Source organism: Globicephala melas, chromosome 7 (assembly GCF_963455315.2).
Source record: "Globicephala melas chromosome 7, mGloMel1.2, whole genome shotgun sequence".
NCBI classification, from domain to species: domain Eukaryota; kingdom Metazoa; phylum Chordata; class Mammalia; order Artiodactyla; family Delphinidae; genus Globicephala; species Globicephala melas.
In genome coordinates, this window is record NC_083320.1 from 28,483,958 (window position 1) to 28,511,735 (window position 27,778).

Here is a 27,778-nt window from a genome sequence, read left to right on the forward strand (position 1 = left end):
GAAAACTGAGGGCAGAGTAACATTGTCTGAAATGTTTCATCTTACCAGTTTATGCTCCAATAAGACAAGAACCGTACCTCATATTTATATTTCAAGTGTTAACAGTGACCTCTTCATAAAGGGAGTTCAATAAACATATACTCATGAAAAATACAGATTCCTTTACAGATCAGTTACCTTATTAAATTGCCTATTCTCAGGGATATCAAAATGTAAAGCATATTCTCAGTAACAAAATTGTTATGAACTTATATAAAAGATTCACTTCCAACATCATTTGTTTAATCTCTATGCTTTTATAGTGGTTGATAGAAGCATTTTCAGTCACTTTTGAAATCAAGAAACAAAAATAACAGTTTAAGACACCTTTAAAAAAATTCAAGCACTCTATTTTTTTATTGTTTTGGCTGCACCACTGGCTTGTGGGATCTTAGTTCCCTGACCATGAATCGAACCCCCACCCTCGGCGATGAAAGTGCAGTCTTAAACCACTGGACCGCCGGGGAATTCCAACAATTTAAGATACTTTTAAAAATCACTTTTTCATGTACCAGTATTGGTTAGAGGTCCTAGATATAGTTGGTGAAACAGACGTGTGATTTATTTTAGTGTCAGAGAAAGTCGTAATTTTTCTGCTCCCCAGAACCTCTACCAAGACAGAAGTAGCATTTTCAAGTTCTTTCACAAGAATGAGGTGAGACACTACAGTGAGTATTATTTCCCTGTTGTGGGAAACTGGAGACCTGGGCTCTCTTAGCACTGACGTGAACTGCAGAAAAAGCAGGGCAGTCCTCAGGGTCTTTTTTTTGCACTTTAAAGATTGAGGATTTGTTAGCTCAGAAGTTTCTGCTCTAAAAATCATGTTATGCTTTTCTTTCTACAACCAGAGAAGGGTTAAAATTTAACACTAGAAAGTATGGCATACTGAAAAATTGTTTCCTAGCTGAGAACAACTGTTACTCAGGGAGATTAGAAGGGAAAACAGTATAACAGAGTTGAGAAAAGGAAGGGCCAGCTTTCTTTTTTATAACTTTGTGTAAGGCTGGTTCTGCTACTTCTATTTTTTTTCATATAATATATATATGAAGAGAGAGACTATGAAGTTTAACATAAAAAAAACTAACCAACATGACATTTTTATTAATTTAGCAGATTAATACTGCTTAGGAAACCACCTCCAAATATGAAGAAAACCATACTTAATAAGTTTCCACTTTTCAGCATCTATCCTGGAGATATACTAACTTGTATATATCTATACTAACTTGTATATATATTAACAGTCAGCAGTTTCAAGCAACCTGAATGTCCACAAAAGAGGGTATTGGTTAAATAAACTATGCTGTATCTATACAATGGAATACTTCACACCTGTTAAACTGAGGTAGATATACATATAGTGAAATACAACTATTGCCAAGATACATTCAGTGGAAAAAAAGCACCATTTATATAAAAAAGGGAGAGGGAGAAAAGACATTTACATTTGTGTGTATATGCACAGATTGTCACTAAAAGGATACACAAACTCACCCATTTGTACTGTTTAGTTTTTTTCCCAAATATACATATTACTTAAACTAAGTTAAAAAATATGAGGACATTATCAAGAAAGTGAAAAGAAAACTTACAGGATGGGAGAAAATATTTGCAAATCATATTATCTGTTAAGGGTCTAATAAGCAGAGTATATGCGGAACTCATAAGACTCAACAACAAAAAAACCATTAAAAACTGAGCAATGAACTTGGACACTTCTCCAAAGTATACAAATTGCCAACAAACACATGAAAAGATGCTCAATATCATTAGTCATTAAGGAATTACAAATCAAAACCCCAATGAGATACCACTTCACATCCATGAGGATGGCTTTACTATTTTTCTTTTAAAAAGCAAAATAACAAGTGTTGGCCAGGATGTAGAGAAATTGGAACACTCATACATCACTGGTGGGAATGTAAAATGGTACAGCCAATGAGGCAGTTTGGCAGTTCCTCAAAAAGTTAAACAGAATTATCATATGACCCAGCAATTCCACTCCTAGATGTATACCCCAAAGAATTGAAAACAGAGACCCAGAGCAAAAAACTTGCACATGATGTTCATGGAAATAACTGCAACGTATAACAGATGAACAGATAAATTGTGGCATATACCTACACTGGAATACTACTCAGACATAAACAGGAATGAAGTACTGATAAATGCATGATTATGTGTAATATCCAGAATTGGTGAGTCTACAGAAAGACTGGTGGTTGCCAAGGGCTGGAGGAGAAAATTGAGAGTGACTCTTCACCGAGTACAGCGTTTCATTTCGGAGTGACGAAAATGTTTTGGAACTAGATATAGGTGGTAGTAATACAACATTACGAATGCACTAAACGCCACTAATTGTTCACTTTAAAATGATAAATTTTGTTATGTGAATTGCACCTCAATCATAAAAATTACATTCAAATGCCTGGAAATTGCCTTTCCTCTTCACTTGTTAGGCCCTCATTAGAATTCTAAGCCCCAGTTTGGTCAATATACTTAAGAAAGTTGTCGAGAAATTAAAATGCAGTGAGGGGAAGGATAATACTGATTAAGGCAGGGCTTTTCTGGGTTTTTGCGTTTAGTGGATAATGGCAGCATCTGCAAGACGGAGAAGAACCAGCCAAAGGACGAAGAGATTTACAGGAGTAATTAAAAGTTCAGTTTGGACCTATTGTTTTGCAAAGAGTAGAAATGACAAATGAGTCTGGAATTCAAGGCGAAAATTGTATAAACGTGTTGGAATTGTTTCCTTGGCTGTGTGTCTTACAGCGTCTTGAGGACAGGAACTTCTGTGCCCAGAAGTATGTTCTCAACAGGTACGTATTTGTGAAATGAGCAAGTGACAGCAGAGATATGGGTGGAGAGAAGATAGGCACTCTTTGCTTTTACTGGCGGTCCAAGCACCTGAACACGGTTTGCAAGGAGGGTCAATACAGGTCCCAGTTTGCTCAGCACAATCCTGGTTTACACCTCACCCTTTCACTCTCAAAAATGTCTATTTGTACAATAAATTACGTGTTACTCTTTGTAGAAGAATAAAAAGAGGAATACAATTCATGTAATTCCTTCAATACAATGGCAGAGATAACAGGCTTAATAAACATCGCAATTAAAAAAATTCCTTTAGAACGCAACTGCTTATTTTCAGAAATTGAATCAATAGTACAGGACAGAATCTTTTATTCTTGTGCTTTAAGCAAAGAGCAGATTAACCATATCTCCTCTCCTTTCCTTCCATTTTATGGTCACAGAACTTGAGAATTACAAGGGGAGCCAGGAAGTCATCTGTCCTTATCAGTTCTTCCAATGCAAAGATGCGTTTTATGACATTAGAGACAGCTGGCCATATGTCTCCTCCCATTGGTCGTCTCAACAGGGGAGTAACATCTCCAGATCTTCAAATAGGCACTGTTTAATCTTACTGAAAAAAGAAATCTTGTGCTAAAAACTAGGAATACAGTGAAATTAAGTAACTAAAGATATGTTCTTGTTGCTTGAGTTAGTTTTCTGTTGCTGTGCACCACAAGCTTGTGATATATTCTAGCATAACTTTTGCCCTTTAACAAAAGTAATAAACCAAGTCCACAAAATACAGCTTGACACAACTAGTGAAAAACACAATGTAGAGATCCCATCCCAAAAAAGAGACTTCCGGAGTTTTTAAAAGCATGTTTATGTGACTGCACATAAATGTTTGTGTAAAAAGGGTATTATGACAGTTGATACCACAAAGATTACAGTAAGAAAAAGCACTTTATGACAATATTTCACAAATTCACAAGGATCACTTTAATATACAAAGCAATTGCTACCATTCTGAACACAAAGCAGCTAATATGTACATAGTGTTAATAAAATCCATTATAGCTCAGTACATTTTTCTTTTTACACAGATAAAGCACAAAAAGATTTAGGTAAAAAAAATTAAAACAGGGATGTTTCTAGATTGTAGGGAATTTTATTAGAAATGTATTTCCCTCACTATAGTTACTTATTTAGTATTCAACTCCAATAGCAACATCAGAGTTAAAAATCAATACCCTGTTTTGTGCTGATAGTTTTGGGGGGAGGTATTCTTTACCCCAATCCTCAAGCAAAAACCAAAAAAATAAAATAAAACCAAAACCAAAACCAAAAACCCAAACAAACATCTTTCTCTCTAGAAACTTCCCTGATTATTTTGCTTCTAAAGTTTCAAGTGATACAGCTACGTTAGAAATAATTCCTCTTCTTGGGGGGGATGACAACTGACGTGACAAATCAGTAGGGGATTTTACATGGAAAACGGCAAACTAGCACTCTTCTTTGCCATCCTAACCTATACTCACAGAAAAATGTTGACGAATTATTTCCCACTTTTAATATAAATAATTTTATTACATACACAAATTGGAGTGGCACCTGGATAAAAATACAATGTCTATAAAGCATATACCAATTCAATTTTAAAAAAATAAGAAAATAAAACCTCCCAAACACAACGATAGATCATTTCACTCAGCCAACTAACATAAGATCATTATCTGCAGGGATTGTCTTCCTTCCCTACCAATTTTTTAACTACTTTAGATTTACTCTCACATCTCTGAGATGCTCCTCAGACACAAGCTTAGAAATGCCATACTTCTGTAGGCAAGTATTAAATAATGCCTCTATAAAGTAGGTAAAATTTGAATTTCCTACTGTATGACCCTTTCAAAAAGACATTTCCTGAAGACTGTTCATTTTCCTTTTACTTGCTGGTGAGAATAACTCAAAATGTATCGTGTTTTACCCAGCTAGGACCTGTGTGCACAGTACCAGAATGCAGACAGGTCAATATTTTCTCTCTGTGCTAAACAACTCAGCCTGTTTATAATATCAAATTGCTTCACAGGCTTTGTTCTATTTTTTTTCCTATTTTAATTTTTTTAAAAAATAAATTTCAAGCTAAAACACCTGAAATATAATCCCTCCATTCAAACGTTATCTGGTCCCTCTTAAAGTTTGCCCCCTGAGGACACATACAAAGGCTTAAGTTACATTCACTAATCAATAAGAACTTATCATAAGCAGATGAGACAGATGGAACTTCAGCACCCTGTTTGATTTATTTGAAATTCTTCCATACTGACTCAGCTTCATGATATGTTCGACCCCTCAGGGATTAGTGCCTCTCTTAGCCGTTGATTTTAGAAAGTCAAGGAAACCAGTTCCTAGTACATACAGTGACTGTGCAGTCAACTTAAAAAAGTCAACATATCAACATTAAAAGTATTCAAAATGTATGTAAGCCATCCAACAAAAAGTTCTAGTTGTGCTTTGTACAACTGAGTGAACAAATTTATACCACAATTCTTCACCTACAGGCTTACTTAAGCATACCTCACTTTTCCCCTCCTCATCTGAAATCAGTCAAATGTGATGTTAACAAAGACAATTTAAAGTGAAAAAATTTAATCAAATTAATACATGTGTTCTCCATGATAATAATGATTAATTGCCTTGAGAAGTCTTTTACTGTTCTAGGCAAATTCAAGGATATCTTGGGATTCTATAAACAGTATTAATGTTGGGGTGTGGACAGTCTTAAAATTGGAAATAAATATTTATTCACTTGAGTTGCTTTTCCTTCTATCTTTATCCATGATGAAAGACAATAAGATAGGGTTTGAACCCATCTTTTAATTAACTGGGCTAGTCTAATCTAATTTCCTGATACTTTTCTTTTACAGCATTTATAAGGCTAGCCTTTAGGTGTTAAAATATTTTAATCAATGAAAAAAGCTGCCATAAAAAAAGCCACATGATTTGAAGAGAGGAGAAAGACATAAAAAGTCAGATGACAATTAATTGATGAGGGAATTTCTCAAGTTTGCTAATACCCAAACAGGGTCATTTTTAAAAGTGCAAGTTACACCAAACATTTACAAAGAATATAATGTAAAAATAATCCAAATAAATATACAACTTTTGTATTAAGTCAATGGGAAACAATATACCAACAGCTTTCAGGGTTACAATGGCAACAAATAAAGCCTCTTGGAAAAACTGAAAAGGTGTGTTAACAGTTGTCTCTAAAACCCACTTTAATTCAAAATCTTAACTTTAAGATATTAGCCTTATTTTAATCCTGCAAAATTAAGCAGGCTTCTGATCTTCAAATAAAGAGAACAATATATGCTGATAGCTGACTACAGCTGATCACAGAACTAAAAACATTAAAAATGAAATCTAGATTGAAGTCACTTAAAGTAAGTAAAAGCATCCTGGTTTAAACAAACTTGTTTCTTCCTAAGCCTTTGTATGATTCCACATGTCACCCCAAATGGTCAAAAGGATCAGGGATTAGGCCTGAGAGACAGAGATAAACTTCAGCCAGATGACTTCTGATCGGACAGCCTGCCTGACTGGCATTGTGCTTTCAGATACTAGCACTGCTGCTGACTTGCCATCAATATACATTTTCTGACAAAAATCCCTGCTCAAATGAAAACACCAAAAATTCTCCCCCAGGATGATTTTTGAAAAATCAGTGGTACCTTTTAGAAGCTATCTTCAAAATGTTCTTACCACTGTTATAGCTGCCAGAGACAAAGCACAAAAACCAAATACTTTTTTGTGGGGGGGTGGGGGTGGTGGTGGTTCAAGTGACTAGTAACATATTTAAAAGTATCAAGCCAAAGAAAACTGACAATTAAAAAAAACCAGGAGATTAAAAAACATCAATCATGAGTGCTGGGGTAATTCAGTCCAAGAAACTACCAAAAGTGATGCAATAAAATACACAAAAATGTAAAATTTCATCTGACCTCAGTATACTATAATACTCAGCATTCCTGACTTAAGAGCTCTCGGAGCTTCAGATTATATACTGTATGTATATATATATATATGTACACATATATTATACAAATGCCATTCCCCCCCCACCAGGAATATCTAAATCAACAGAGCACCTATGACAATATTATGGTTGCCAATATGGTACTTGAGTTTGAAAAATGAACTTAAAAATTACATCTGATATCAATTTTTAATAATGTGAACACATTGGATCTAGCCCTTTCTAAACCACTTTTCAGTTAAACACTATCAAAGCTTGAAAACTCATAAGAGCAATATATAAAAAATAAACCCCTCCCACTTCATTTTTATTAGAGTTAATCTGTCCTATAGATAAAAGTGCCACATGGCCCTATATTTGCAAAGTGAGCAATACCAAACTTGCTATTTTCTAGGCAAATCAGTAGCATATGTACAGATTCCTATGATGACATTTTTATTCCCTTTTGGCCAATGAAGAGAAAAAACATAATGTGGCCACATGTTATTGGCTATAAGATTTTTAAAAATTATGCTGTTTTCTTAACAAAGATTCTCAAAGTTGCATGCTTAAAAACAAACACCTTTTTCCCAATTCTCTTAAAAAAAAGTATGCTCAAAATATGCTTAATTTCTATCTGTATAAACTGAAATCTTCAAATCTCTCCAAGGGTCTAAACAGATTCAGCAACAGAATACATTTCTTACCTCACCATTAAGTAACTGACTTTAAACCAGTGCAATCAGTCTTTTATAACTTATAAATGCAGCCAGCTAATATGGATGTGACTTGCCTTGATTTATCAGGGACTAAGAGGACCACCAACTTTCTAATTAAATAGAAAGCCTCAACTTTTGAAAACATTTAACTTGCTAAATACTAGGCAATTTTCATTTATAAAGCTTATGACTTTTAAAATGTTCAGGTCTGACATTCTGCCTCAAAGAAAGACTTCTAGTTTGTGAACAGATTTGTGATTTTGCTTGGTTTCTATTAAACCAGTTTTGGAAAATGACACATCTATGCAGGTATACAAATAATTTTTACACTATAACTTTCCCCATTAGCTCAGCAGGATAAACAACAAAATTTACAGTCGTTTGAAAGCCTTCTTGAGAATCTGGCGAACTGTCCAGATATAAGACTACATCACTCAATTCTTAGAATGGTGCTCCTTCATAAACTCTGTTCATCCTTGAAAAAAGACAACGGTTTGTTACAAATAAAAATATACCATTTACAAATATTAATTAAAAATCTTACTTTTCAAAATGGACTCAATAATTAACACCCATATCTGCATATTTTGTTAACACATTAACAAACTTAACTTTTAAAAACAACCCATGACTAAATATAAAACATTAAATTCTAGACTCTCTTTTAAAAAAGGAATACCTTCTCAAATGAGAAATTATAATCTAACATTATGTCAATCTCCAATTTTTCAAATCCACCTCAGTCTTATTTTTTTTTAAAGGGTAACTTTTAAATTTATCAAGCTTAGTGAATAAAATGAGTATTGGTAATTAAAAGTAGTACTGGAAACAATGTGTGATACATACAAATACAGACTGTTTATAGGTAAGGAATTAAAACAGGTAGCTCCTTTACAGAATAACAAAGGGTATATATAGCATATTGGAAAGCTAAAGCATAGCTATTCTTTTTATCAATAGAAGAAAACAACAAAGATATGTTTTGCAAGAATGACAATCCAAATATTGTAGTACAGCAGTCATTCAAATATGTCTGAAGAAAATTATTTTCCTTGTGCATATCTAATACTGTACTTTAAAAGAACTATATCCTTATAACTTCTTTCATTAAAAAATTCACTACTCTGTTAAAGTATGTTAATACGGAAAATATTTAAAATCAGTATTTTTCTACAACACATAACATTTTATAAACAAATACAGCACTTTGCTTTAACATCTTGAAGGCTTTCCTGTTGGTGGTATAATATAAGTGCAAAGGGGAACAGTTTAATTAGAAAAACCTTTTAAAGTAAATGAGTGACAATATAAATATTTTTGAAGGCGATGACAAAAACATTTATTTAAAAACCTTGTTATATAACTCAAGGGATTGGTTTACTAATGAGCATCTTTTTACTAAGAATTTAGTACTAAACTAAAACAAGCTTTGTACTTTTACTTACTTTGATTTAATTTAAAATCAAATACCATGCTTTTTCATTCAGTTGGTTACTTCTTTTAATGTATTCAAAATGTTGAACACATACAGAATTGAATTAAGAAGCAACAAACTGCCCTATGGAAGAGCTGTAGTTAATACAGAATATTTTTAAGAACCAAGGACAAGTTTTCAGTATTGAAGAGAATGTACATAGAAAGCACTCCAAATTCATTCTTAATTTCTTCAACACCATCCTAAAATTCTTTTTTTAGAGGGTATGTCTCTTAACAATCTTACATAATTCACAATGAAAATGTGAAAACACGTCAATTTGGCAATCAACACGTCTTCATTGCACCTACTTACTTTATGCATGCGGCCCACACATTACTTCAGCTCAAGAGGCTGGGGTAATTCTGTCCCTAAGGCAATCAAGGAGCTCAGCACAAACCTTGAAATCATTTAAAAAAAGATTTTCTTTTCCTCATTTCCCCCATCAATTTACAAGTAAACAAATTATTACTTCTTGAAGAGGGCGGGGGATAAAAAGCAGAAGTCTCTTCATGATTCGTGGTGCTGAAAATTTCTTGAGGGGAGAAGTGGAGGCAGGTGTTGGAGCATTCACAGTTTAATGCAAAAGCACAAATGAATGAAAATTCTGTAGTTGCTTTCAGGCAGTTTCGCGCATAGAAAAAAAATGTTTAGAAAATAAATGTTTATTTCGTCTTTCTGGTTGTGGCCAAGCCAGTCCTTTTTCCACCATAATAGGTGAAAATTTAAATCCCAAATTAATCTGATTTGTGGCAGTAAAGGTCCTTAAGTGCTTTTAGCTCCTCAATCAGTGTCTTGTTTTGGTTTTCAAGCACTGCCACTCTGTTTTCTAGACATTTCACATATTCTTTCTTCTTTCTACGACACTCTCGTGCTGCTTCCCTACAAGCAAAAAAGGACAGGAAAACTTATGCAACGTTTCTGTATCATTTATTTTGCATTGATAGACTACATTAAAAATAAAAGATTTAGCTCAAAGCAACAAATGTTTTAATATATTATAGATTAGGCATTTGAGAAAAATAAACAGAATGACTTGGAAATTGTCTAATGTAAAATTTTAACATACGATAGAAAGTTGATTAAAAAAAAAATTCAAAGCACCAATTTTAATTGATGGGGCATAAGGGTGGCAAGCATTTTCATACTAAATTAAGAATTACTATATTTTGGAGTAGAATACAAAATTGAAATGAGCTTTAAATAAAAAATAAAAAGAACTCTTTAGCTTGGAGAGTGCCTCTTAAAGTTTCTCAAAAATTTCGATCTAAATATTTTTAGATAGAATGAAAAGATTCTCCTAGTGGATTGTATGGGCGAAAGGACAGATACACAGAACAATGAAGCATGCTAGACACCCCAGAAACAAACCTATACAAATACAGTCAATTAGATTTTGACAAAAGTACCAGGGCAATTCCACAGAGAAAGGATAGTCTTTTTAACAAATGGTGCTGGAACAAACAGGTGTTCATACAGAAAAGTGAACCTTTTACACATTTCACACCTTATAAAAAAGTTAATTCAAAAGGGATCACAGACCTAAATGTAAAACATAAAACTATAACATTTGATACAGAGCAACTGGAACTTTCATACATTGCTGGTAGAAATGCAAAATGGTACAGCCACTCCGGAAAACAGTTTGGCAGTTTCTTATAAAGTTAAATATACACTTACCATTCCATCCATCCAGGCCACTCCTAGATATTTACTCAAGTGAATTGAAAGTTCATATAAAAACCTGTATGTAAGTATTTATAGTAAATTTATTCATAATCCTCCAAAACTGGAAACTAAGATGAACTTCAAGGTGAATGGATAAATAAACCACATCCATACAATACCAGGGATAAAACTAATTCCTGATTCATGCAACACTATCAATGAATCTTAAATGCACTGTGCTAAGTGAAAGAAGCCAGATCCAAAAGGTTACATACTGTTTTTATATGAGATTCTGGAAAATACAAAACAAGAAGATGGAAAACAGTTCAGTGGTTTCCAGGGGCTGGGGGAGGGGGTAGAGGCTGACTACCAAGAGGTATCACAAGGAATTCTTTTTAGAGTGGTGTAAATGTCTGTATGGCACTGTGGTGGTAGACACATAACATTTTATGTCTGTTAAACCCCACAGAAATATACAGCACAAAAAGTAAAGTAATGAAAATTTAAAATAAAAAACAGGATATCGGGGAATCCCAGAATTGAATGTAGATGTTGAGAAATCTAACTTTACTATAAATGTTTATGTATATGACATAAGAGGGTGGAGAAAAAAGAAGCAGAGCTAAGTAACTTTGAAAACAGTGCTTTCACTGGTACTTTAAGGCTAAAAACAGAAAGAACTGTACATAAATGCTATATTATAAAGTTGTTTCTCATAGGGGTACAAGTTGGCAATTATGGAACTATTTTATATACTAGAGTTTAACAAATACATAAATAAACCATCTTTAGTGGGAAGCCAAGTTTCTGTCAGAGAACGAAGTTCAAATAAGCAAAGGGGGGAAGGGAAGGCTAAAATAAGCCCTGTGGCTACAGAATAGAGTCAGAGGGATCAGTACAAACATATTTATTATAGTAATGTACACGTACAGAAATACAGTTGTGTGCATACATGGGCCAGTGTACACGTACACACACACACACACACACACACACGTGTATATTTCCTAGCTCTGTCCTTTGAGAGGGCCTGTGAAACCTCAGTAGCAAAGAGCACAACTACTGCCTAACTGATTTCTAAATACCATTTTCCAATGAAAGAAACTAGGACTCACTGAATAAATGGCTGATTTCAAGGCTAAAGCAGGGAAAACACAAGATGAGAAGTTGAACCCAGATGATCTTGTAGGGCCAGAAAGTAAAGACGTGCTTGAAGAAAAATAAGATGCCATCTAAAGGACACAGGAACCAACTTTTAAGAGCTCCCGATGGCCAAAACTGGAATAATCTTATCATAATAATATTGAATTATAGCCCAAAGAATATAAGGTAAGTATCTGTAAGACCGTACTGATATAAATAAATATGTGGGGAAGGGACAAATTTTCCTTATAGAAGAATTCCAGTTAGTAAATGTAGAAGGGATGGGGAAATAGAAAATCCTCATTAGAATATCACAGTAATAATTACTGCAGGAAAGATTCCCCTGTGAATACTAAAATTAGTGGGGAAAACTTGAAAGAGAGAAATAAAATATTTGCATAGTCTCCAAGCAACTCTGCGAAAGTAACACCAATTACCATGTTGGTTTTCACCTATGACCACAAGTTCTTTGATACTCTCCTTTCCAGGAGGTGGAGTTTAATTCTCCTCCCTTTCTAAATCTGTGACTTTCTTCTAAGGAATAGTGTGTAAAAAGAGAAAAATGATAACTGCAGCGGGAACACTTGGACAGCACTTTAACCAAGTGATCAAAGTTAACATTGCCAGTAATGAGTCATGCTGGTATGTGCTCCCTGATATGAAGTGACAAGAAGGGCAGACTACATCTCTGTGGTATTCTTCCCCCAAATCCATTACCTTCATCTAATCATAATAAAAACATCACACAGGCCCAAAGTGAGGGATATTCTGAAAGAAACTTAACTACTACTCTTCAAAAGTGGCAAGCCCATGAAAGACAAGGAAAGAACTGTCACAGATTGGAGGAGATGAGGAGCCACGATGACTAAATGCAATGTGGTACCCTGGACTGGATTCTGGAAGAGAAAAGGAATAGAAGTGGAATAACTGAGGAAATTCAAATAAAATGGACAGTGCAGTTAATATTACTATACCACTATAAAAAATACTATGTTAATTACTATACATAGTATATGACAGAATGTTAATTTCTTAAGTTTTGACAAACACAGCCTGGTTATGTAATATGCTAAACTTATAGAAAGGTGGATAGAGAGTATCTGGAACTCTGTTCTATTTTTATAACTGTTCCCATAAGCTAAAATTATTTCAAAATAAAAAAATAAAAACTGTATACTAAAAACGTATTATTTATCTTTGCACATATATATTAGGGGAAAAAAATTATACTCCAGAATGTTAACATTTTGGGTGGCACAATTAGTGTTGAGTAAATATTTTAGCTTATGTTTTCTAATGTGCTTATAATGAGCATGTTTTACTTCTGTAATAAAAATAAATAAAAATGGGATAATACATATTCTTTGGTAACCTGCTCTTTTCCACTATGAACATCTTCCCATCTCAATAAAAACACATCTGCATTATTAACAGTTGGTTTTATACAGTTGAAAGGATGTACCTTAATTTATATAGCATACACTTTAACTGGTTTGAATTTTCAGGTTTTTTTACCCCATTTCTAATTCATTTTCTTTGAATCTACTTATTTATATCCTTATCAGTCTCCTGACTTTGTTAAAATGTTTCTAGTTTATTGTTTGCTTTGCTACTTACCTTTTCCATGGCTAATCAGAGGCTTTCATATTTTTAGATGGTCAAGCCTACTTAACCTTTTCCTTCATTACTTCTGCTCTTAGGAAACCTATTAAATTCTTCCTGCACTCTAAAATTGTAAGACAGAGGTGCTGGGTTGTATTGCTTCCATAATTTTTTACTCCTCCCTCCCTGTGGGAAGAGCACACCATTCCCATTTCACTGATGTTGGGCTTGTCCTAGCCTGTGCTTTGGCCTATGGTACCCGAGTGGACAAGATGTTTACCACAATCAAGCAGGTGCTTCAAAAAGTATTTCCCCTTTCCCTTTGCTACAATAATGACAGGACTCAAAGAGGTGCTCCTCCTTTGGCTGGGAGCATGTGGAGGAGAGCCATACCATGACCTGCAGCTGCCGAAATGTAACGTAAGTGAGGAAGAAATTTTTGTTGTTGTTGGTTTTTTTAATAAATAAATAAATTTATTTATGGCTGCGTTGGGTCTTTGTTGCTGCACGCGGGCTTTCTCTAGTTGCGGCGAGTGGGGGCTACTCTTTGTTGAGGTGCGCGGGCTTCTCTCATTGCGGTGGCTTCTCTTGTTGCACGGCACGGGCTCCAGTAGCTGTGGCACATGGGCTTAGTTGCTCTGCGGCACGTGGGATCTTCCTGGACCAGGGATCAAACCCGTGTCCCTTGCATTGGCAGGTGGATTCTTTTTTTTTAAAGAAGATGTTGGGGGTAGGAGTTAATTAATTAATTTTTGCTGCGTTGCGTCTTGGTTTCTCTGTGAGGACTTTCTCCAGCTGTGCAAGCCACTCTTCATCGCGGTGTGCGGGCCTCTCACTATTGCGGCCTCTCGTTGCAGAGCACAGGCTCCAGACGCGCAGGCTCAGTAGCTGTGGGCTCACGGGCCCAGTTGCTCCGTGGCATGTGGGATCCTCCAGACCAGGGCTCGAACTCGTGTCCCCTGCATTAGCAGGCAGACTCTCAACCACCGCGCCACAAGGGAAGCCCAGCAGGTGGATTCTTAACCACTGCACCACCAGGGAAGTCCCTGTTGTTCTAAGACACAGGTTTTTTGCAGTATGCGGGCCTCTCACTGTTGTGGCCTCTCCCGTTGCGGAGCACAAGCTCCGGACGCGCAGGCTCAGCGGCCATGGCTCACGGGCCCAGCTGCTCCGCGGCATGTGGGATCTTCCCGGACTGGGGCACGAACCCGTGTCCCCTGCATCGGCAGGCGGACTCTCAACCACTGCGCCACCAGGGAAGCCCTATCTTCATTTTTGAGTAAATGGCAATTTGAATGTTACAGAATTTGGGGAATCACAACTTTTTCTTATCAAGTTTAGAAGACAGGCTGTGTTTGAGGCACATAGGGACATTTATCCTAGTGAATATGTTCAGGAGGAGAGTGCTTCTCTAACTTTTCCACCTAAGTAACCATAATGGCAGAGGAAACTAAATATGGGAGCACAGTCCAAAGCAACTGCTGCTGGTGTGAATTATATCTTTAAGTTTACCTTAAAAATGTTTTTTCTCTCAAATTTTTGAGCCAAATAAATATTCAAGGAAAGCATTCCATGTTTGCCTCTTGGTGCTACGTACCTCCAGCACACTGCCATGTGTTCTTGTCTGAGAGGCAGAGCAGGAGATGATGGTTGAATCTGACAGGTAGCAGGTGCACAGGCTTTGGTGCCAGAGCAAGGCTCATATCTCAGTTCTACCCATTTTTTAAAAGGTGTGACCTTTGGCAAAATATTTACCTTCTTTCTGAACCGTATCTCCTCTGTAAAGTGGACATAAGCTTCTCTCTCATTGTGGGCAGAACTAATAAAATATGTAAAGAAATGAGGTATCGTGTCCAGCACATACCAGGACCTAAATAAATAATATCTCAAGGGAAAGGTCAAAGTCAGAGTATATATTAGGTGATATCAACATATAGACGATGCCTGAAATACATAGGTATGGATGAAAGTTTCAAGGGAAAATTTGAAAAGTAGTCAGAAAACCAGGTGAGTAAGCCGAAGAAGAGTTTAGAAAAATGAGCAGTCAAAAGTGTCAAATACTCCCAGTAAAGGTAAAATAAAATGAAAAGAGAATACTAGATTTGCCAAATGGGAAGGTATCTGTCCCTTTTTATAGACACTGGAGTGGTATGGTGGGCACAGAAGCCAGATTCTAGTGAATGGAAGTTGAAAAAGTAGAAGCAGCAGATATCTGGGAAGAAAGGGAAAAGGAACTATACCAGAGTCAATGGGAAGTTTCCTTATAGTGAAATTAAATCCAAGCCAAAGTATTTTATTAAAGAGTTCACAGTAAGTCAGGTGGCTTCCCTGAATATCTCAAGCAAGCAGAGGTTGTTAGGAATTGTAGCTATGTGTTCCCTGTCCCCAGCTTGGCGTGCATGTGGCTGGTGTGTGTGTGTGGGGGGGGAGGGTGCGGGGCGGGGGGGGGGGGAATCATAAATCGCATGAAGAGGAAAAGGAGAATTTGGTATGCCTGTCAAATTAATGTGCTTTCATAAATGGGCAGCCCTCTATACACCAGAGCAGACAAGAAGCTGCAGTGCTGCCTCCTCACCCACTACAATTAAGCTGCTTCTTAAGTGATTTCTGTGTAAGGGGAAAGGTTTCTGTTCCATAGAGCCAAACTACACAGACATAATCTGAAGTCCTTTGTTGCTTTCACAATCAAGAGATGTATTTTTTACCTGACTGCTCTGTTGTGTCTGCTGAGAACTGGTTTCTTCAGTAAATGTTCTCGTCTTAAACTTTATAACCTAGCCTTTACTTGAGACTTCTAATCAGACTTGCTTCTAATTTTCAAAAGGGTTACTTACACATTTCCTTACAAACATTAAAAAAGTTTAAAACACAGTTTAATTTATATTTTAAAATACATTTAAATATGAACACAGCTTTTATGCTTCTGTTTATTATTGTAGCTTACTTAAAATCACAGATTGATGGAGCACAAATGAAATAAGTTACTCAGCTTGTTTCCAACTCTTTTCCTAATAATCTGGAAAAAACTGTGCCATTTCTGCCTAGGTGTAATTCACCAACATTCTATAACAGCTAGGAATATTTTAGGAATGAAAGAGGTTGATCTAAGCTGAAACATGAAATTGCACAAAAACAGACACTTCAACAGAGCACTGCAGTTACAAAGTGCTTTCAAAGGAATTATCTTACTTGACCCACATATTTGACCCCCAGAGCAACCCTCTGGGTGCGTAGTGGGATCCTGTTTTACAAAGGAGAAAACTGAAGTTTAGAAGGTTATGTTCTTCTAAAGTCACAGCAAAAGGGGTAGATCTAGGACTTGAATCCACATCCTCTAAGTTCAACCTCTATGTTTCTTTCACTTTATCACAGCAGTTGAAGAATCTTGAGGTGAAAGGCAGTGGAATATTTTCACTGTTTCAAACTTTTAATATCTTTATTTTCATTTTCTTTATTTTGTCTTAGGTCATTTCTATATCTTAAGCTAAATATTTAAATCCTAAACTAAATAAATAAAAATACTAAGGTAAATATAAGTAAAAAAATTTTTATTACGTTTTTTTGATGACAAAACCATTTACAGCTATGAATTTATTTATGGGAATAACTTTCCCACATTTAATAAATTTTTGATATGTAGCATTTTCATTGCTGAAGACTAGTTCTATTTTAAGATTTTTGTCAATAATAAGATATTCTCGGCATTAATCTATTTTTGAAGAATCTTTCTTTAGGTGTTAAATTGTTATTATTTTGAGTAAAGATAATATGCATTAAAACTTAGACTGGCCATCATACATTTACCTATTACAAATACATTTAATATAAATAAACCTTAACACTTAATTTTAATATATATATACATAAAACTCTTAATCTTAACAATACTACTCATGAAAAGAAACAATTTTAAATAACCTAGATAGTTGGTTGAAGCAATAGTGAAAACATAGCAAAGTTGTGCGTTAAATCTCCCATGGGGAAATTGCATGAAAGAAAACTACTCTATCATCAAAGATGGACCCATAATCCCATTAGCCATCTCATAAGTGCAGCTTATGAGAAGCTAAATAAAGAAGTTTTAGCAAGATCCATCAATTTTACCAGAAAAATATCTCAATGCAAAGATCCTATTGTCAGCAGATGTTAAAGACACACATCTGGCAGAATCTGAAAATATGCCTGACCTACAACAATATAAGTAAATGCAATGTATGTACCTGTTCTTCATGAGGCGAACCTCTCTCTTTCGTGCTGCTTCTTCAGCAGGTTGTGTAGGAAGTGCTGGGGAGGACGCCATAACAACTCCAGGGGCAATGGTGCTAGTGGGTGCTGTGCGAATCTGGTATGTTTGTACATCTCCAGAGGCAGCTGAAAAGAAAAACAGTGAGCATGGTGTAAGACACTGAACCACTGTGACTTGGTAAAACTACGTGTCAATCATCAATCTAAACATATATTTTGGATTAAAAGGAAAAAAAGGAACAGATGATTCTGACTAAAATGTTGGAAGAATCAGCACTCTTTGGGACATTACTCAGAAATTAATTCCCAATTTAATGTATTTACTAGTATAGTCACTTGGATGAAAGAGGTCTTAACTTATGTCTGCTGGGTCTTATATTTATCTTTCATTGGAATGTAGTTCTATTCTGTTGTTAACATGCTTACCAACCTTAAGTCTAAAAGGTAAGTGGGGCACAGCCTGGATGATCTTCCTAGATAGAGTATAGTCCTCAATGTCTTCCTTTGATATTGGTAAATTCATATTAAAAAATTTCAAGTAGACTCTTGCCACGACATAAAAACGACCATGATTTTTCATAAAATAGCAAAATGGAAGAGAAAATAAAGCATAATGGTCAACTATTATAAATTCCTAATTGTAACAAACAAAGTATGAAAAAGTGTACCATTTGATGCCAATTATATTACTTGTAAGCATTGTTTTAATGTAAATGATAACGGCTGAACAAATTGAAGTTTTATTTTTCTAAATGATCCATCATTTGTGAAAAGAAAAAGTCTCTATTTGTCAAATCGCTTCTAAAAACAGCTTAATAATATGCCCTCCTAGGAATAAGAAACCTAACATTATCTGAGAGAATTTGAAGCTCTTTATAAAATCATCCATATTTGTTATTAATATCAATTAAAATGTGTAGTTTGAGTGGAAAAGATTTATATACTAAACATGTTACCATCTTCAAACTGACGTTCAGAATTCAAATTCACTGACATCCTGCTTTACAATTTTTGAGTACCTGCATGTAAAGTGAAAAGTTGTTTTACTCCCATTAATAAGCAAAATATTATCTTCTTCAAATATTATTTGTTTAGTAACAGAAAATATTCTGTAAATACATTAGGGCTCTTTAAATAAATTATGACTCTCTAGTTGGTGTTTTAGAATTATTCAAAATTAATCATCCATGGCGAAGGGGCACATCTGTCATTACCTAATAGAGGCAAAACATATTTTTAATAAAAATATTTTAGAAACAGATTTATTATTATTTCCTTAATATGCAAATTTTAAATGTGGCATAAATCATATTCTTAAAATATTCAAGTGAATTCAAAGAAAAATGGTCAACTCCCATCCATAAAGATTTCTGAAACAAATAGGAAGAAAACAAAAAAATTAAAACAAAACAAAACAGAAAAAAGCTATTTCTATAATTCACCATGGATTTAACTACTTTTGCTCATAGACCAGGAGACTTACACACTGGTATAAGATTTTTCAGAATATAATGCTATCCTTTGAAATAAAAAATGATGATCTTAGAAATGAAGATGTAAATTTCTTTTGACTTAAAAGCAGAGGAACAGAATTTTGAACCTCCAAAGATTCTTATCAGTGATTTAGTACAACTTTTCATTTGACACATGAAAAAAAATGAGGCCCAGGGAGGCTGGGTCTTACTCACAAAGGTCACAAAGTGAATCTCTATATATTTAGATTTAGAATCTATCTTTTTTTAACTCCTAATTTTATTGTCTTTCCCTCTAACCTACCTCATTTCTCCTATATCCAATAAAGATAGATGTTATATTTTTAAAACTGAAAATAGTTGTTTTTATGCCATGACATTTTGGTCCAAATGGAATAATGGAAGAAGAGTTCATGGAAAACAGTATCTATAATGAAGAAAAATAAACTATTTTAATAGTGCTTTGCAGTATCATACTTACTTTTTCTGAGTCTATAAAATTTTAACTTTTCAAACAATTTACCACACCTGTGAATTCTGAATTCTCTTACCTTGAACAACAACTTGGTTGCTGGGCACTAAGATCTGCTGTCCATCAGTGGTCTGTGCATACTGTAGGATGGTAGTACCCGGCTGAGTGGCAGCTGCATTGGTCATGGTTAATGTCTGCAGGCCCTGTACCCCATCGGTACCATTGTTAGCCAGCTGTATTGCTCCTCCCTGGGTAATGGCAACTAAAACCCAATGGATTTTATTATTACAAGTTTAATTAATACCATGTAAGTCTTATACACACACTAAATTCAAAGCAGAATAATTTGCAAGGCATAATCTAGGAGAAATTATTACAGCAAATAACATCACCAAGAAGGATTTTGTATACTCAAGTAACTTTCTGCTCAGGAAACCTATATCCAATTTCAAGAATACAAACGTACTCTATGAACATTATAATTTACAGTAATGTCAGTTAATAAAAAATGAGAAAATGTTAAATTCCACTTGAAGTTACTTGGTTCACAAGAAGTACCACTCTGTGACCCACACTTCCTTTATTCTGGCATTAACTACATATTATTTTCCTTCTCTACGTTCATGTACTTATTAGCACAGATATGGGCATGTAATAAGCACCCAATAAATGATTATTTAATTCATAATTAATAAAGCAGTTCAGTAGTGTATTCTGTTCTCTAACTCGGTTAGCAATGCATGAAGTGTAACAAAAGTCCACTCAGTGGAACAACGGAAATGTCCTATGGAACTTAATTATCACAGACCTCTCGTGGAGTTTAAAATTAGAGCCCAAGATCATCATTTAGAAAAAAATATTTTACTGCTATTTCTAAGTTCAAGCATTCTCATGTAGGATCCGTTGATTATTCACAAATTAATCATACTTGTCATTTATCTTTTACAAAGGAATCAACTTTGGCTCATACTAGTAGACATTTCACTTTATAAAAAACCTCAATTAACCTTTATGCTACAGTACATGTAAAAAGTTAATAAGATACTTTCCCTGTTAAAAGTTTTCCAAAAAGAGAAGGACTAAAAATCACAATATTACATATAAAATTGCATAATGGATTTTAACTAAGTCAACATGTCTGATTTGAGCATGTTACTTTTTGTCTGTTAGAAGGAAATTAGTTTGGGATCAACTGTCAGCTAGCTCTGGGTAACTAATATCCTGAGTCATCTATGTATGAAAAACTGGATTATTTACTGTTCAATCAAGAAATAGTAACAGTTAATGGCTGTGATTTGGTTTAGTAAATAATACTTGTGGAAATTAAGATACTGGCATATACAATCTACCCACATTAGCTAATCCCATAAATTTTACTTATCTTAGACAAGGAGAAAAAAAGGAATATATAAAAACTATTCTGAGATTAATACTTCAGGATAACTTGAAAGAATCAGGTTAACAGAATCAAACCACAATTTCTCAAATAGAGTTAATAAGCAAATTCCACTGTATTCAATGCACACAACTTTCTTCTTGACTACATACCAATGAACTCAAGGTGGGAGGAAAGAAGGAAACTAGAAATCAGGAGATCTGGGCTCTAGTCCAAGTTCCATCACTAAACTGTTATTTGAATCTGTTATCTCTTCTGTAAAAATAAAAATATCTGGTTCTAGCCACTAAGTACAATTGTTATAAAAATCAAATGAGATCATGTATATATGAAAGTACTCTGAATAACTCAAGTCTGAGCCTATCAAACATTGTTTTTCTCTTAATAGTTATATACTTCATATTCCAAAAGGACTTAAGATAGCTTTCAATAAAACTAAATTCATTAAAACAAGAAAAAAAGATAGAAATCAAGCAACTGATATATCTTTAGGTGTGTATAATGATTCTACCACAAAATCTAGAAGAAGGAAAAGAGTATAATTAAACAAACCCAGCTGAGATTCTGAGGAGCCACAATGAAAACAGTTTCAGTTAGTAAAATAAAATATGTTTTTCTAACTAAGAATAAAATCTCTCAAACAAGACTTTATTATCAGGAACTGTGAACCAAGTAATGGACAAAACTAATAATAGTATTAGTTAAAAAAAAAAAAAACAATTTATTGAAGGAGTACAAATTGGTGTAGCCACTGGGAAGGGTAATTGGGCAGGCTGGCTTGGCTTCAACAATTCCACTCTTTAGATGCTATCCCCACTGACAGGACAGGATACTATATATATAAAAGAATGTTCAGGTAGCATTGTTTGAAACAGTAGAAATGTCCTAAATATTCATCAGTGTGTGATTTTTAAATAAATGTTATATTTTACAGTGAAACACAATGTAGCTATTAAAAGAAACTACATACATAACTATATATGCATATATTTGTCTATGGTATATAAATAATGTAGGTCTCACTTGTATAAAAATGACACATGACACATGTATGTATAAACAGAATGAAAAAGAATGGAAGGATATATACCAAACTCTAATGGGGAGGGATGGAAAGGGTTTTTACTTTTTATTAACACTAAAAACCTCTACCATTTGACTTTTTACAACCATATATTTCTTTTGTAAGTTAAGAAACAAATAAATATTGTATATGTAAGTGGTCGTTATATTGATTCTTAACGACAATCAAGAACATAATGTTAAATCAGTTCCATCAAGGTCCTATGTGCACATACAGAGAATAAGGGATAAAGATAATGTATAAAGCTTTTAAAATCTCAAAGTATTAACCTTTAAAACTAGCAACTGTCAGTTGCCAAATTAAACATCTATTTTTCTCAGCTTCACCTCCCTCAACTTCACTTCCTTATTTGAGATTTTGATATGCCTCTATCCTAAAGAGCATGCTTTCTATTTCTAGTTCAAGTGAGAATTGCTGTGGTGAGTGAATCTGTTACTAACAGGAGTATGCTGTATCCCTCAAGCGTGGTGAAGTTAAAGAAAAAAAAAGTTCACATATCAAGGTCTTAGAACACACACCTTGAATAACTCAAATTATTTGGATATAAGGCTAAAAAATACACACATACACATATATAGATAGTATCTATTTCTGCCAACAAAGAACTTAAGAAGGAAAAGAATGAGTGAACTCTAATGAGCTTACAGAATGGACAAGAAGCTTAGTCAGAAATGCCTGCCTTCTACTTACTATTAAAAGTTTCAGCTTTGGTTGAGCTAAAAAGTCTGCTACTTGTTTTTAATTCAGTTGGAATGCAATTAGTTATACAAACCAAGGTTGAGCTGTAAATGGAAAACTATGAACTGGGGAGTCAAACTTTTACACATATTTCTGACACAGACTACCCCAGGGCATTAGAAAACCAATGCAGCAAGAGTTTCAATGTGTACATTTAATTTGTAATTAAGGAAGACAGGGAGGAAAACTATATAATGGGTAGCACTGGATTTAATGAACAAATCAAAATGAAGACATCAATGTGTGAGGCACTTTGGGAGGCAGAAAGATATTGGGAAAAGAGGAAAAAGGTACCATTCACACAAATGCCTTTGATCAAACAAAAGCAGAACTCAAAAGTTCTTTATAACAGATTTAGGTGAAAGATAAGAAGAGAGACCTAAGTGTCAGAGACATCAGAGAAATGGAAACTTTGATAATTCTGCAAAAGAAATCTTTGCTTTCTGTGCGACAAAAAGCAAAGTGCCCTCTTAATTTCAGCAGTCCTTATGCTCACATTATTACAATTCACTACACTACCTTTTATCTTAAAAGGAATAATAATTAAATGTGCTGGTAGACTGCAAACAAGCCTCTCCACCCCACCGTGAAACGTCAATATGATTTAAAAATGCTACTTTTAGAAAGAAAGATGAATTATTAAAATAGATGAATAATGAGACCATTTTTGGCCTTAAACATAATCAAAGAATGATTATCTGAAAAACTCATGTTTTCTATTAACATCATATGCTATATGAGGACTGAAATACAGAGTTTCAAGCAGTGGTTTGAAAAACTTGTAAGACTCTCCATGCATCTGCACAAAACAAAGGGCCATTTAAAGGTCTTACATACCTAAGCAATCCTAACTAAACCCTGAAGGAAAGAAAATACTTCTGTTACAAAACTTTGCATATAAGGAAATAAAATGACAACCAAGATTTAGAAAAGAGCTGGTGCTTATAAGATTACTTTAAGGAAAATGCAGTCATTAGTTTTTCATCGCACTTTCCAAAACAGAAATATCTATTACTCACTATACTGTCCACTGCTAGTTTGGTAAATCGGAGTTGGCACCGTTACAGTGGTGATGGCAGGTGCTGAAGTCTCCTCTTCAGACTTCTCTTCTTCAATCCTTGGCACTCCTGGTGCATCAGAAGATAAGTCATTCAAAATTTTCCTAGAAAAATAGAGAACTATATCAATTAAAACAAAAGTAACATTTACTGGCTAAATACAAAGAAGAGGAAAAGATCAGAAAACTGGCAGAAAGCTGATAGTGCTTAAGAGAGAATTTTTAAATTTTACAGTTAAAAAATTTACAATAATAAACAATAAAATTTGCAACAATAAAACTAAAAATGGATCAGGGATGCACATGTCAAAACCATATGAGGACTAGAAAAAACAGATGCATTTCTCTTTAAAATGAACATAAAGAAAGACTATGATTCAAAATCCAGGTACAATTAAAGAAGAGATTAATAAAACTGACTACAGGAAAAAAACGCTTTTTTATGGCAAAGAACACCAAAAATAAAGTCAAAGATGATCAAACATACTAGGAGAAAATGTTCACATATATTACAGATAAAGGTCCAATATCCCTAACATACCAATAACTCCTGAATACTGAGGGGAAAAAAAGACCAAAAACCTGATTTTTAACTTCTCAACTCTCAGATTGGTAAAAATAAAAAAAAGTATAACAATACAGTCTGTTAGCAAAGCTGTGAGAAAATACATGCTCTTGTATATTGCTGTTAGAAGTATAAAACTGGCACAACCCTTATGGAGGGAATTTGGGAAACCAAATGTGTTTACACAGCAATCTTACTTCCAGGAATTTACCCTTAAAATATACTTCCAACAGTACAAAATAAATATGCATAGGATTAATCATGGCAGCATCGACTGCAACTGCAAAAGACTAGAAACAATCTCCATGCTCACATATACGAGAATGGTTGAATAAACTATGGCTCATCCAAATAATGGATATAGCATGGTACCTTTTGTATACGAATGAAGGTGAAATAAGAAAATAAGAAAATATTTGTGTATCTGTTCATCTGCTCAAGAAAAAAAAGTCAGAAAGGATAAACTAGATGGAGTTCAATTTGATTAGTTATCTACTGGGGGTGGGTGGGAAAGAAGTAAAAAAGGATGGGTGGAGGGACACTTCTGAGTGTGTGTGTGTGTATATGTACAATTCTGACTTTTGGAACCATGTTAATCTTTTACATATTCAAAGAAATAAATTAATTATCAACAAGGATGGCAGAAGAATTCTAAAATGGAAAACAAACAAAAACAAATGAATCTTACCACATTTCAAATGAATAACATAATCACAGAAGAGGGGAAAAAAATACTAACCCAAGTAAATTTTTGAAACCTTAAATTTCTAACAAACCAGTTTGAAACTTAGCCTTAACCATCTACCAAAAATTTCCCCCTTATGTAGTTATTGTAACAAATTACATCTTCATGCCTTGTGTGTTCATTAACAGATTTATAATTATTGTTTTATGCATTTGCCTTTCAAATCATGGGAGAAAAAGAGGAGTTACAAAGTAAAACTATAATAATACTGGCTTTTATATATTTATGTATGTAATTACCTTTATTGGTACTGTAGAAAATATTCTTACAGTTGTTTTTTAAAAAAAATAATTCCCCTGATTGTATTTCTCATTTGTAAGACTTCTTACTCATTCTTTTCCACATCTGCCTGTTCCTATTTAGTAAACTTCTATTTTTACTGTAAGGATGGTTTTCTCTCTTTGCAAACAAGATACAAAACTATTTTAAACAGCTTGGAAACTGACAGCTGGTCAATACATCATGATTTGGGTATCACTGTTCTAGAACACTTGTTTTTCAAACTTCAGTATACAAAAGAAGCTCTTGAAGAGCATGTTAAAACACAGACAGATTCCTGGGTCCCCTCCCTAGAGATTCTAATTCATTAGATATGGGGTAAGGGCCTGAGAATTTGCATTTCTAACCAGATGCTGATTTACCAGTCTGGGCTGTGGACCATATTTTGAGTTGTATTGGTCTTTAGAGCAATGTTTTTCAAACTCAAGTCATAACCCCTATGTGGGCCATGAAAACAATTAAGCATGTTGCAACCAACATAAACAATAAATAAAAAACAGCTAAGCGTCACACATAAGGATGAGTATTGCTTTGTATTAATTTTTGCTTCAGATCCCTATATATAGGTATATACGTGTGTGTGTACATACACACCTATATATAATGAAGAAAGAACTGTAAAGATATATTCCTTATTGTGGTTTAAAAAAAGTTTAAAAGCTACTTTTCTAGACCTACAAATAAATCTACTTCTCTTCTGCACGAAGCCAGCAATCATTCTCAGTCTTTTTTTCCAGTTTTTCAAATTGTTGCTCCAGACCATCCTGGACATTCTCCACTCAAGAAAGTTCACTTTCTCTTAAAGTGTATTCCAAATGTGGTCTGAGCAGTGGGATTAATTCCCTCCCTTAATCTAGACACTAGGTTTTTTTTTTTTTTAAACCAACGTAGCCTTACAGCATATTGGCTTTTTTTGGCAACCACATCTAATCAATGATAATTAAAAGAGCATAATTATATTTTTTAGATGAATTCTTAATCCAGAATCCTATACTTGAATAATCGATTTTATTTTTTTTTATTTTTTATTTTTTTTGCGGTACACGGGCCTCTCCCGTTGCAGAGCACAGGCTCCGGACGTGCAGGCTCAGCGGCCATGGCTCACGGGCCCAGCCACTCCGCGGCACATGGGATCTTCCCAGACCGCGGCATGAACCCATGTCCCCTTCATCGGCAGGTGGACTCGCAACCACCGCGCCACCAGGGAAGCCCAATCGATTTTATTTTAAACTCAAGCTCAGAAATTTTACAGTTATCGCCAACATTTCATCCTATTTGTTTCAATCTATTTCCCTTGGCTGCTATGATCTTTCAAGGTTCTTATTCTACCACCTATTAGGGTACTTAGCCCTTTAGTTTCTGTCATTTGCAAATCTGATAAGCATGGCCTCTATGTTTTCAGCTAAATTGCTGGTAAAAATAGCAAGCCAGATGAGAGCAAGTGAGAACCCTTCAAGGATTTCCTCTGGGTAAAAACTGATCACTATAAAGCTGGGCTGTTCCAATAAAAACCAGTGTGTATTATTTAATTCCCATTTCTCCAACTTCACAAAAACATCTTAAGAATTTTGTTAAAGATCTTGTTATAATCAAGACATAAAGGCTAGGTTTCAAGAGTTCATAAACCAAAAGCAAAATAATGGTATACTCCACTATGGAGGTTTGATTATAAGGGAAGATATTATCATCTTTCATAAAAGTAACGCTTTCTCTACACATGTGTGGTCTCAGGCATCTTTTATTTGATTCGTAACTGAAGTGCTATATAATGATTTTTGCTGGGATATACACTATAAGCCAATTAAAGGCAAATAAAAGATTTTTTTTCAACATAAAACTCATATAAGGTCTACAGCTAAGATTTGCCTAGAATTTATATAGAGAGAAGCCATGTAGCTTGTTTCTTAGTACCAGGTTGAATCTGCTTCAGGATCAAATATCTTATATACTAACATGAGATACATTTCGAAGTTAAAAGATAAAACTAGCTATATTTTGAAAAAATTATGAGTATAAATAAAGGTAACACATACTTGGTAACAAAGAATTTCTTAAGACCTCAAAGTCAATTTATAGGTATTTATTTAGGGTCCTTAATTTATTTGTAAGGATAGAGAAAAGGGCTAGCTTAGCAGCCAAGAAAGTGGGAAAAAAAATTTCAACATCCCTTTGAAAAACAGAAATATATATTAATAGAAATAATTCAGGCTAAAGCAGGGAAGAATAAGTTTGAAGTTCATTAAACTCTGAAGTAAGCTTATGAAGATTTGTG

General features: G+C 34.4%; 2 protein-coding genes across 8 annotated transcripts in view; one reads left to right on the forward strand and one right to left on the reverse strand.

Annotated features, from left to right (window-relative positions):
* METTL21A (methyltransferase 21A, HSPA lysine) overlaps positions 1-27,778 on the forward strand; it is a 54,246-nt gene that overhangs the window by 14,645 nt on the left and 11,823 nt on the right. The gene's annotated exons all lie outside the window — the stretch shown is intronic.
* Positions 3,699-27,778, reverse strand: part of CREB1 (cAMP responsive element binding protein 1) — a 56,481-nt gene continuing 32,401 nt past the window's right edge. For 5 of the 7 annotated variants that reach the window (XM_060301948.2, XM_030853577.3, XM_030853585.3 and 2 more), the window contains 4 exons: positions 23,880-24,022; positions 19,722-19,904; positions 17,674-17,824; positions 3,699-9,922 (listed from right to left, as the gene is read on the reverse strand). In XM_060301948.2, coding sequence (XP_060157931.1) covers positions 9,778-9,922; positions 17,674-17,824; positions 19,722-19,904; positions 23,880-24,022 — 622 coding nt within the window. In that variant the 3' untranslated portion in view covers positions 3,699-9,777. Of the gene's footprint in view, positions 9,923-17,673; positions 17,825-18,654; positions 18,718-19,474; positions 19,571-19,721; positions 19,905-23,879; positions 24,023-27,778 lie in introns of those variants that run through there. The other 2 variants (XR_004038807.3, XM_070045921.1) reach the window with 2 other exon arrangements.